The 13151-nt window shown below is 30.6% G+C and overlaps 1 protein-coding gene across 1 annotated transcript; it reads left to right on the top strand.

The window, feature by feature from the left end:
• Positions 1-292: 292 nt before the first annotated feature.
• LOC130895788 (uncharacterized) lies at positions 293-13056 on the top strand. Its single transcript, XM_057803338.1, has 16 exons — positions 293-489; positions 3671-3811; positions 3892-4057; positions 6666-6857; positions 6918-7102; positions 7158-7496; positions 7559-8112; positions 8773-8851; positions 8928-9077; positions 9226-9357; positions 9408-9558; positions 9613-9804; positions 10036-10223; positions 11442-11777; positions 12094-12241; positions 12574-13056. Exons 1-16 carry the CDS (start codon positions 352-354, stop codon positions 12885-12887), a joined length of 3405 nt encoding a protein of 1134 aa, XP_057659321.1. The 5' UTR covers positions 293-351; the 3' UTR covers positions 12888-13056.
• Positions 13057-13151: the final 95 nt, after the last annotated feature.

The raw sequence follows: 13151 nt of genomic DNA, 5'->3' as shown, positions 1-13151 counted from the left end.
AGGAGAATTTTTTCATCGTTCGTTGACATACGAGGGTTGCTAATTAAGTTCAAGCATGGTCGCTCTGAAAAAGCTCAATCGCAGACGACGAATCATTCTCTACGAAGCAAATACGAGCTGTGTAAGAAAAACATATTTGGACAGTGAAAACATTGATTTTCGTTGAAATAAATCTTTTTTTTTTTGATAAAATCGTAGAATCTTAGCCGCCGAAATACTTCGGTACCGTAAAAACGGAACTAGCCGTTCCCATCTCTATCGAAACGTATTTATAACATAAATTGGAACGATCTACAAATTAAATAGAAGAGAGAGTGTGACGCGCATTAACGTTCGAGAAGAATAAAAATTATGTCCGATGAAATAGTAGTTAATACAGATGTCGGGAAAATTCGTGGGAAACTACAGAGAGATTACCACGATGGGATTTTTTATAGTTTCAGCGGAATACCTTACGCGAAACCACCCATTGGAGAATTAAGATTTAAGGTGAGCTTTTTTGATATTGACCTTGACATCAAAAATATACGAATTTGAACTTGAACTTTCTTTTTACTATTTCATATTATCATTTCAAATTAAGAACATCGAAAATACGGTTTAGTTTCGAGAATTTTTTTTCGAAATGAATAAAAAATTTTTATAATTTAGTTATCTATGTGAAAAGTAAGAATTTTATTATTTAATATCTGTTAAGTACCTTGATATCTTTTTTTAACAAAATGATAAAACCAAAATTTGAATATTTTTGATATTTATATGAATATTTCAGAAATTTTAAGTGTGTACTTGAAATCGTTATATTAAAACGATTGTTTTCGATTTTGAATTACAAATTGTGTCATTTTTGGTTATCAATTTTTTATTTCCATCTCGCGATTTTCATTTTTATTTTAGAATAATTTTCTTACTTTCAAGTGGCAGAAATAAATGTGTCATATTCTATCTCATGAAATTTGAAAACTAAATTCTGCTTTTTATTTTCGTTCTAATTCACTTTTAATTTTGAAATGTATTTTGGAAAATTCCGCCAACTTCTTTTTGAATCAATGTTATACTAAAAGTTAAAAATTTCGTATTTTCAGTTCAATTTGAAAACAAAGCCCTAGCCTAACCTAGAAAATATTAATTTTCGACATTGAGGACTCAAAATAAAACTGTCCAAGACTTTTTTGAAATACCAACGATCTTTATCAAGGTTTTAAAAAGCCCTGATAAAGATCGAAACGTCGGTATTTAAAAAAACTCGTTGAATAGTTTTATTTTGAGTCCTCAACCAGCAATAACATTCGAAATTGACAACCCCACATTTTACAAATACTAATCTAAATTATTTTATTGAAAATTCTCAAAATATATCCAAACTTATCACGTGAAATATCAAAAATAAACAGAGTGAATCATAAATAATAGAAAACGTTGATAAACGTTCATAACAGAGAAATGATACAAGGTGTCTCAAAAAAAGTTCGTTATCGAAGACTCTGCGTTCGTTATGCGTGCATGAGATTTAGAAAAACGATAACTCGACAAATTCAGCGCGTAGATTCTGCGTGCATGAATTTTAGAAAAACGATAATTCGGCAAATTCTAGCGCGTAGACTCTGCGTTCGTTAAGCGTGTAAATGTAAATTGATAATACAGTTATACGAAATTTATTTATTTGGAATCATTTTTTGAATATTACGTATATGGTATAAGTACTAATTTGATTTTAATACGCATTATTCTAAAGTAATTTTTTCAAATGGATTATTAAGTATTTAGGTTTCAATAATTATATATTTTTTTCCATAAAACCATTAATGAAGTATCGAGGCACTCGAAGGTATCAAAAAAATTATAGTTTGATACAGAAAATTACGCATTTTTTTTTCACAATTATTTATAATCAAATCGTGATGCAATGGAAACTTGTATAATAAAAATTCTTCAACGTAAAAATGCCTTCTCATTTAGAGATACTATTTTGTATATAAGGTAATTTAAACACATGTGGTGCTTTAAATTGTTTTACATTGAATCTAGTTACATACTAAGCGAACAAAGTCAAGAAAACTTTGAAAGAAAACGACATTAGATGAAACTAATTGTTATCATTTAACATAAATTTACGAGGATCAATATAAAAGCTGAACTAGATTGTACTCTGAGCGAGACAAAACCGTACAGGACCAGCATCGCAGTCCAAATGAGGTGACGACGAAATGTTGTAGAAAATTTCGACAAAAGAAAGTTGTGTACAAGATGCTAATAAGGAAACAAAAACATAGTAATGAAGATGTTTCCATCGAGTGTTTCATAAAAATAAAACAGTTTTATGAAACGTGGGTCCAAAATTTTCCAACATTGAAGAAATTATATTTTTTTATTTGGCTAGGTACTAATGGGATCACCCTCGTATAAACGTTGTGAGATATGCGGAAAATAAACAAAACAAATTGCGAACTATAAATTGCGTATAGGGTTAAATAAATATTGATAAAATGAAATTTCTCCGACACATGTATTTCGAATTTCTAAATAAACTTATCATTGTTTTTATTTTTTTTTTGAGACAACTAAAAACGTCATAAGTGCCACGACGTCATTATTCAGATTATAAATTATAAATATTTATAGTTTTTTGTATGTTTTAGACAAAAGCTAGAAATAGAAATATAAAAAAGGCGTTTAAAAACAAAAATATAGCGAAGATATTCAAGAGAGAAAATACGAGGAAGATAACGGAAAATAAAAGTTAGAAAGAACAAAAAAGATTAGAAAATAAAAGATAGTATTAACGATGACGATCTAAATTGAGAAAAGGTGACGAAAAAACTCCTGATAGGACAAGACGAAAGTAAAGAAATGGAATAAAAAGAGATCGAAAAAAACGAAGAAAATCTATAAAAGGAAATCACATTAAAACGTTGTTTGTTCCAAAGTGATTACAGCTTTCTAATGTCCAAATTTTCAGAGAATATGCCAACTTTCAGTCAACGATCGACCACTGTGATGCTGGTCCTGTACAGCCTTGTCTCACCCAAAGTAGAATCTAGTTCAGCTTTCATATTAATTGAGCTAACGTCTTTCAAATGGAATAAAAAAATAATAAAGAAGAAATTCTACAAAAAATGAGATTAGAAGCGACCGTAAGAAAAGGGAGAATATCTTAAGGAAAAAAGAAAACTAACACCTCAAATAAAACACCTGTAATTTTTCGAGTGATCGACCTGGAGCTACCTGCAAGAGGATTGCAGATATCCTGGTCGCTGCTGGAGACGATGTCGAAAAAATCCATGAAGAAAATTCGTGATGAAATCAAATTCTACTGAGATAATGATGAAAAATGATGTTTTCTTGTATGCGCTTTCAAATCGGAAAAATAATGAATGGAGACAAACCAAAACTTGATGTGGAAGATGTTTCCAGCTTGGACTTGGTTCTGCTGTAGCACAAGCATTCAAAACTGCAGATTTTATTGGATAAAACAAATGTGAAATAAAAATTTGTTAATATAATTAAAAAGATTGATGAAGAAGACATTTACAATGTACCAAATTATCCAATAAAAACGTATTAAAAAGGAATACAAGCTTGATTCATCTATTTTTTCTATAAGACTAATTATTTTTAATTAATAATCATGTAGAAACATTGAATAAATATCATTACGTATTGATTTCAGGCACCTGAAGCAGCTGAACCATGGGAAGGCGTCAGAGATGGTACTAAAGAAGGATACGAATGTCCTTCGTTGGATTTAACTTTTAAATATCACATTGGACACGAAGATAATTGTTTAAACTTGAATATTTATACGAAAAACGTAAGTAGCAATGATAAATTCGATTGTATAAAAAAAAACTTAAAATATTATTAGTTAAAACGTTAAGGTTTAACTTGCAGTTTCAGAGAAAAAATATGCAGCTAATTCCAAAGAAACCTGTCATGGTTTTTATACACGGTGGTGGATTTATTTACGGATCGAATAAATCGCAACTCATCGGCCCAAATTACCTAATGACCGAGAATATTGTATTTGTAACAATCAATTATCGACTTGGAGTGTTCGGTAAGAAAAAATTTTCATTTATCTGAATTAATAGACAAACTAAGGTTAAAACAATGTTAAGAGAGTTGATATTCAAGTTCTTTAGATATGGCAACACTGATTTGAATACGTCAAATCTGACATTGTCATTTTGAACTTTGACATTTCTAGTAGTGAACGTATTCAGAACGTGTGAACCTAACATTAATCAAAAATCGATTCAACGATGATCTCGTCAAGGCTGCCAACACATCAAACGAAAAATGTAATTAAATAAAAAGTTTTAAAAATTGATTGTCATTTATGTAATAAAATATTAATATATACAAAGTAAACAAAATCAAACGAATAATTTAATTATTTCATTTTGGAATATAAGCAAAGTAAAACCAATTTTTTTTTCAAGCGAATACATAAATTATTTCGTTATTTACACATAATTTCAATTACCAAAGGTGATACCAGCTACATAAATATTAAAACGGATATAAATTATCAGAATATCACTCACCCATCGATTCCCATGGTGTTATATCAACTCGAATCGTGAACCATTAAAACTAGACTATATTTTCAACCATTTTCAATTGAAATTCCAACAAAATCGAACCGATTTCGCGACGAGCGGTTGCCGTACCACATTTATCACTTACATTAACTCACACATTACAAAACCTTCTCTATGATACAAGCTTGGTAGTCCACTACGTTAGAGCAACCCTAAGTCTAGTATCTATGTTTATAGAGTAACTAATTTCCCATAATAATCAATTATTATGAAGAAAAAAGCGTAACCCGACAGCCTTGTCCTCGTTATTTAAGAAAATTTTATTTTTATTGAAAAAATTTTAAAAAATATATTGATGTTTACATATGGAAAAACATTTTCGAAAACTAAGAGTCTTTATTGCCCCCAGAGAAAGTTATGTAATCAGAATCGCAATTCCAAACACACATTAACAAATATCAAATATAAATAAAAAAATATTCAAACCTGATAAACTTGTCAATTAATCTATATCGATTAACTTTTTAGAAACATGTAGCATTTTTACTGAACCTGTATATTTAAAATTAAATTATAATTTTATTAATCATTTACTCTCAATATTCACCTACCTTTAGACAAACCACCACACACGCGAAAAAACGTAAGAAATATCTGTGAAACAAAAAACAATAATCAGAAATCTCTTCGTGAATATAATAAAAATAATAAATCACCCTGTATGTTAATTAGGAAGTATTTTCTATTTATAGATATATGAGTCAATCTAAATTATTACAAAACAACGAAATTGATAAGAATGCAGTAAAAAAGAAAATTAGAAGGTTGGAAACAACAAATGAATAAATAAATAAATAAAACAAAGTTAATATATGTAAATGGCTTCCATAGACAAAGTGTAAATATTGAATAATTGAATGTTATAAATTGGATATATGAAAAGAAACGTTGACTTTCTATAACATTATTTAAAAACATATAATACTCACCTTAATTTTGAATATATTAACATTTATTTGCACTACACTCAAATACAAATTTCACTTTCAATAAAACTTTACATAAATCGAATAAACAACGTTGAAAGACACTGTCTGCAACACTGACTATATCGTCTAGACACTCTAGACTAATCAATCGTATTATTTTGATTGGTGTTAAACAAAGAGAGGTGATTAGTGATTGCATTCGCTTCTTCTGATTCCATTTACGTGTCAAATGAATATGGATATATCGGGATAATTAAAACTATGTTATTATTTATATTATTCATTATTCTAATTTAAAAATAAAATATTTATTATAAAGAATAATTAGGTAATAAATTACATTATAGACATATTAAAAATAATTTTTTTTTGTCATAATTAAATATATAAAACAAGTTGAAAGAAACTAGTTCAAATTTGATGCTAAATGAAGGGAGGGCAATTAGTGATTGCATTCATTTTCTTTTGATCTTACTTGATTAGGTTATTTGTATAATTAGAAATCATAATTTCCATAAAAATCATGTGCTAGGTGATTCGAATAAAATTGATTCGTTGATTCGGTATTTAATGTATACAAGGTGTTATAAAAGTTTGCTATTATTTATTTTGCACGAATAACAAAAAATTCTGAATAAAAACTGAAAAAATTATGTTAATTTCAATAATAATAATATACCAGGTGACTCGAATTATGTTGAATAGATAATTAATATATACAAGGTGTGTTAATTATGAATTATTATGAATGAATAACAAATATTTAATACAATTAATAAATTATAGTGATTTTGATTAAAGTAATGTACCAGGTGAGTCAAATAAAGATAAATAAATGTTGATTAAATATTCAATATAAATACAGATTGTCTCAAAAGTTTATTATTAATAATTTTATATAGATTTTTTTCGATTAAAATAATGTACCAGGGGATTCAAATAGAGTTAAATCTGTGACATATGATATATACGAGATGTGTTGATAAAAGTTTGTTTTTTAATAAATAATTTTGAATTAACAACAGATAATGATATACCGGGTTAGTCAAATGAAGCTAGATGGATATTTGTATATATAAGGTGATAATTATTAAACGTTTATATTTAAAACTTGTTATTATTAAAATTACAGGGTTTCTTTCTATGACGGATCAATCTTTGGGTGTACCTGGTAACGCGGGTTTGAAAGATCAAGTTTTAGCTTTAAAATGGGTACAGAAACACATCGACAAATTCGGTGGGGACCCAAATAACGTCACGATATTCGGAGAAAGTGCCGGTAGTGCTTCGGTTCATTATCTTTTACTTTCACCGCTTTCGAAAGGTATTTAATGAAAAAAATATATAAAAAAATTCGTAAATTTCGTTTCTGTATTATTTTTAGGATTATTTCATAAAGCAATTATGCAAAGCGGTTGCGCCTTCAATTCTTGGGCTAAAGGTACGAATAATTTCAAAGCTATAGCTAAAGCTATGGGTTATAAAGACGTAGATGAAAAAACAGTTTTCCAAAAACTATGTAGAGCTAGTGCCAAAAGTCTAGTTACCGCGCAATGCAAAATAGAAGACGTGAGTTTGATTTTATCCTCGAAATAATCGGATACATAATTTTTTTTAATTCCAGGCATTTTTTGCTAGTTTTCAAAGGCCATTCGTTCCCGTAGTGGAATATCCGCACGAAGGGGCGTTTTTAACTGAAAATCCCGAAGAAATAATGAAAAACGGAAAATACCATCAAGTACCTTGTATAATAGGATATACATCGATGGAAGGTCTTTTGTACGAGCTAATGAGAAGAACCAGAAACGACGCGGGTCTTCCGGAAAATTTAGAAAGAGATATACCGGTCGATATGAATGTTACACAAAAATCGGAAAAAGCTAAAGAAATAGCGCAGAAAATGCAGAAATTTTATTACGAAGACAGAGATCTATCAGAAAAAAACATAAACGATAGATACGTGGTAAGTTATAAGTCTTGAATCTATTTAATTATAATAATACAACGAAACTTGTTTAATTGTAGATGTTGAGCGACACGCAGTTTCTTTATGGTATCCAAAAAACCATAAAATTGATGAAACGACACGGTTCTAATCCCGTTTACGTTTACAGAATGAGTTTAGTGAGTTCTTTAAACTTCTTAAAGAAAGTTTGTGAAGTTAAGCATCTGAAAACGATGCTAGTTCTATCGGCGTTAACGAAAATTTCTGGTGGATCGAGTTTGAAGACATTCTTTCAAAACCTACGAGAAAAACTTCCAGTGAAGCATATACAGGGTGTATCGCACGCCGACGATCTGTTTTACCTGTTTAGCACTCATATTAACCCGAGTATCGTTAGGGGTAGCGAAGAAGATAAATATATACGGAGGTTTGTTAAACTTTGGACGGATTTCGCAAGATTTGGTAATCCTACGCCGAAACCTGAAGAAATTTTCGATAATACGATTTGGAATACGGTGCAGGATGAAAGTATAGCAAATATTTTCGATATTAATAGAAGAATTACTATTACCAAAAACTTTGAGGAGAAAAGAGTGAAATTTTGGGAAGATATGTATAAAACTTATAAAATTTAGTTTCAAATTATGTGATTTTAGGTTAAGATATGAAATATAAGATAAAAGTTGATAAAAAATGTGGGAATGTAAAAAAATAACAATGTCATAGTATAATTACTCGATTTTCCCGATACGTAGTACTAGTATTATTATTTTTATGAATTTATTTATTTAAAATTCGATTTTGTAATAAAAAAGTTATAGGTATTTGTACGTTTTATTTGTTTTCATTCATTTGAACCGTTAAAATCGACCCCTCGACGTGATTTAGGCCGATTTGCAAAGGTTCTAATGACAAAGAAAATAGCTCGGCTATAGACTGGATGTGAACTTTTTCGAGGTTTTTGCAATTTTTGGGTTGGCTTGAAAAGAAAATAGGTGTAGAGATGCTAGAGACAGAGACCAGTGGAAGTAATCGCCTAATATTGGAAAATCTTTGATCGCCGAGCCTTTTTCTCAAATCTGGGTACCGAAAATGATCCAAAGGGACTAAATCCTGAAAATAGATAGTAATTCAAACATTGATTCATCAATTTCGGCCATTATAATAACGTGTGTGACCTAAGGCAGTTTTTAGCATCCGAAATAGCTCTTATTTCGAAAATATACCTGTCATAAGACACAATAAACAAAGAAGTGTTGACATCGAACGTTTAACATGTTCCCAATCGAAACAGTTATCGATTATTCACATTCAATTTGATGAATAAAAGTTTGCTACGCTCCTGGTTTCACGAAATAACTAGCGAGTCCAAGGTTTACCAGCGATAACTGTCGAAAGTGAAGTGTTTGATTTCTATAAAATTATCTACTCGTCCAGTTGTAATTTTAGTTCGATACATCGAAAATGTCGCAACCCATTGTACAGGTAAAACAAGGAAAATTATTAGGAAAAATACTTGACGACGTGTATGGTAAAAAATATTATAATTTCCTCGGTATACCATACGCAAAACCCCCATTAGGAGAACTAAGATTTAAGGTAAATCGAAATAACGTTATAGAATAGAGATGGTACAGTTTTAAGTGATAAAATAACGATATTAAATACTCTATTAATTATAACGAGATTTTAATATCATAGGCGTACATTTCGATGTATTTTTATTTATTTAAATTTTTTTTTCGAGGCTCCACAACCACCTGAAAAATGGAAAGGCGTTCGGAATGCCACCGAGGAAGGCAACGAATGTTTCGCTAGACAATTCATGGAATTTTCCGGTTCGGAAGATTGTTTATACCTCAATGTATATACAAGGGATGTAAGTAAAGATATACAAACTATTGTAGAAATAATATTTTTTTATCAAAGATTTGTAGTGAAAAATTAAAACCTGTAATGTTTTGGATACATGGAGGGGGATTTACGACTGGTTCTAGTACTAATAAACTCTACGGACCGGATTATTTGATACAGGAAAACGTCGTATTAGTCACAATAAATTATCGTTTAGGACCGTTAGGTAAAAAAATATAATTCGTAATATAGAAGCGTGTAGAAATCTGTTATTTTTAAGGTTTTTTGGCTTTAGAAGATCCAGAAGCTGGAGTACCAGGCAACGCGGCTTTTAAAGATATGGTAATGGCGTTGAAATGGGTGCAAGATAATATAAAACAGTTTTCTGGTGATCCTAATAACGTTACGATATTTGGCGAAAGTGCCGGAGCCGCCTCTGTACATCTACTAATATTATCCCCAATGGCAAAGGGTAAAGTTTATTTTTTTTTACTGAATATGAAAAAAAAACGAATTTTTAAAATGGAAAACTTCTTGGCTGAATCAAAGCAATAATCAGATGGTGTCGTGGTGGTGATTTTTTGGTGTCAAGAGCCAAAATTTGTATAAAAATTAACCCGATTTGTAACAACCCACGAAACTCACATACTACGAGGTTTGTACGAAAACTATTCATTATAAAAACGTCGAATAATATTTTTAGGTTTATTCCATAAAGCTATTCTACAGAGTGGTTGTGCCACAAACGGTTGGGCGTTGCCTAATAAAGTGACAGCTCACATTTTCGCTCAAAAAGCCGGTATATTCACCAACAGTGACAAGGAGCTCGTTAAACATTTACAGCAATTAACTTTGGATGAATTAGAAGAAACAATAAAGAAATTACCGGGGGTGAGAATTAATTTTCATAATGAACTATAGATTAAATGAAAATGAACGATTTTTTTGAGGTTAACCCTAATTTTTCAATATTTACTAATTATTTTAAGGAACTTCGTTATTGGTCTTTTAAAATATTAAAAGAAAGAGCAACTCAAACAATTTACACGTAGACATCACCTTGATATTTATGGTGTACTGAAAATCATCAATAGATGGTATAAGTTAAAAAAAATCCCCTAAAAATTGAGTTTTTTCACCCTATATTTCAGCAGCAGATTTATAGACTTTATTTTTTTGGTAAAGCTATAACAACTGGTTCTTCTTAAATTGATAGACTATAGAAATAGCTTTTATCTCTGTTGAAAATCCGTGTACGATTTCAAGATTGATAGTATGGATTTTAATGACAGATAGATTGCTTTTAATGTCCTAAACTTTCACCATTTTTGACGCCTTGCGTTTTGTACCTTTGGAGCTCAGTCAAGAATCGATTGTATGTGTCTCCGCTCAAAATCAAATAACATGATTGAAGCAGCTAATGCAGCAATTACCGAAAATATTCTAATCGGAAAGATCTCGTCTATAAATCTGATACAGACCGTGTCGCAAGGGACCTAATGACAGTATTTTTTCACTTTAGGAAGAGCTCCGCTATAGACTTAATGTAGCCCGATTCGAAAATGTTGTAATGACAGAAGGAAGAGCTCGGTTATAGACTTAACTTAGACCGTATCGCAAAGGTTCTAATGACAGTGGAAAGAGTTCGTTTATAGACTTAACGTAGACCATGTCTCAAAGGTTCCTAATGACAGAAGGAAGAGCTCGGTTATAGACTTAACTTAGATCGTATCTCAAAGGTTCTAGTGACAGTGGAAAGAGTTCGTTTATAGACTTAACGTAGATCGTGCCACAAGGGTTCTAATGTCAGAAGGAAGAGCTCAGTTATAGACTTAAAATAGGCCGATGCGAAAAGGTTTTAATGACAGAAGGAAGAGCTCAGTTATAGACTTGAAATAGGCCGATTCGCAAGGGTTCTAATGACAGAATTTGCTTTACCGAAGATTTCCTGATAAACTCGTCTATAAATTTGATTTGGGTCCCTAATTTACCATTCAAATTTGAGAAAAACTCTAATAATATATCTCTTTAGTTCACATTGAAGATTAATTGGGGTGGTTATATTTGATATATATTTTTTTTTCTACTTATAATGAATTTATTTTCTAGCTGTACGCAATTGGAGAATTATTTCCATACGGACCAGTTATAGAAAAAAGTACCAAAGAACCGGCTTTTCTTACCGAAGATCCTATAGATATAATTAAATCCGGAAAATATAACAAAGTACCGATGATGATTGGTTGTTTATCTAGAGAAGGGATGTTTATATATTCTATTTGCACCAACGCCAAAAATAATTTGGTTTTAGTACCCGAAACGCTGATACCGAGATCTGTGAATTTAAGAATCGGTAGCAATTTACATAAGGAAGCAGCTGATAGAGTGAAAAAATTTTATTTCGGCGATAACGATCCATTGGAAAATATCGATCAAATATATAAGGTATACATTATACGAAGTCTGGTTGTTAAATAACGAGACTGCGCGCTTAGAAAGCTTCCTAAACAGGAGGGGTATCTAAATATCTCGTCTATAACCGTCCTAAAACGAGTTCTTTCGTCGAGGGGTCTGCTCGGATAACTTAGGAAAAGATCTGCTGCGAAAGGGACCCGATTTGAGTCGATGGAAGCGGTTAAGCAGAGCTCTGCTTGGATCAATGGAAAACAACGTAACCAGTCACGTTATTTAATAACCAGAACTCGTATAAACTATGCTATTTTATATTTGGATATATTTTGATGAAAAAATTTGATTTTAGTTGTATACAGACAATTATTTTCTCTACGAGGTTTATAAAACGGCAAAGCTACACGTAGAAACCAATCAACATCCGATTTTTTTCTACAGATTTCTCTTCGATACCGAATTGAATGTTCTTAAAAACAGTTACGGAATTTCGGATCCAGGTAACTCCAAAAAGTATTCGAAAAAAGCATATTTTGAGCTTTTTTTGGACAATTTCATACGTTTTTAAGTGTTTGTGTAAGATCCCAGCGGTTTCTTCAACTGCAGTTTATATTTCGATAGATTTTCTTTGAAGTACGGTTTTCCTTGGAAATTTTGCTATTCACTATATTTTACGATCGTTTTTGATCATCTATCATCATTTTACAACCCTTAAAGTGTCCAAATTCCACTAGTTTTTGTATAATTATTCCAAAAATAAAACAATTAATGTATTAAAAATCAATCTGTTCATTTTTTTAACGTTACCTCGTATAAAAATGTTTGGTTTTAGGTGCTGCGCACGCCGACGATTGTGGTTATCTTTTTAAAAGTGATTTTGTACCAGAAGTTGAAGAGGGTAGCAAAGAAGAATTGGCTATCAGGAAAACTGTTAGGTTATGGTCGAATTTTGCGAAATTCGGAAAACCGACTATTGATAAAAAAGATTATTTAGTAAACAATCAATGGCTGCCGATTACAAAAAGTAAATTTCGTGTTTTCGATATCGGAGATGAATTTAAATTGTACGAGGAACATCCCGAAACGAAATCTATGCTTTTTTGGGACGAAATGCATAAAATAAATCCTTATAGTTCCAAATTATGATGTTTATATATGAAACATGAGAAATTTTATAGTTATTAATAAATTGTGTAGAGAAGAGTTTTAAGCAAAATTAATTTCTGAAATCTGTTGAATGTTGAAAAACGTTTTTTGAATAGAGTTCTATTCAAACATTGAAGCTTTTAATAAATATAATTTGGAAATTGGACAATTTCTATCAGTTTGGCACTCGAAAATTTGGTTTTTTTATTATTATACAAGGGGTTTCAATTTTATTTAATATCCCACGCGCTTTCGCAATACTTT

This window comes from Diorhabda carinulata, chromosome 6, assembly GCF_026250575.1.
Source record: "Diorhabda carinulata isolate Delta chromosome 6, icDioCari1.1, whole genome shotgun sequence".
Lineage (NCBI taxonomy): Eukaryota > Metazoa > Arthropoda > Insecta > Coleoptera > Chrysomelidae > Diorhabda > Diorhabda carinulata.
Note: the sequence above shows the minus strand (reverse complement) of the source record. Positions and strands in the feature narration are given on the sequence as shown.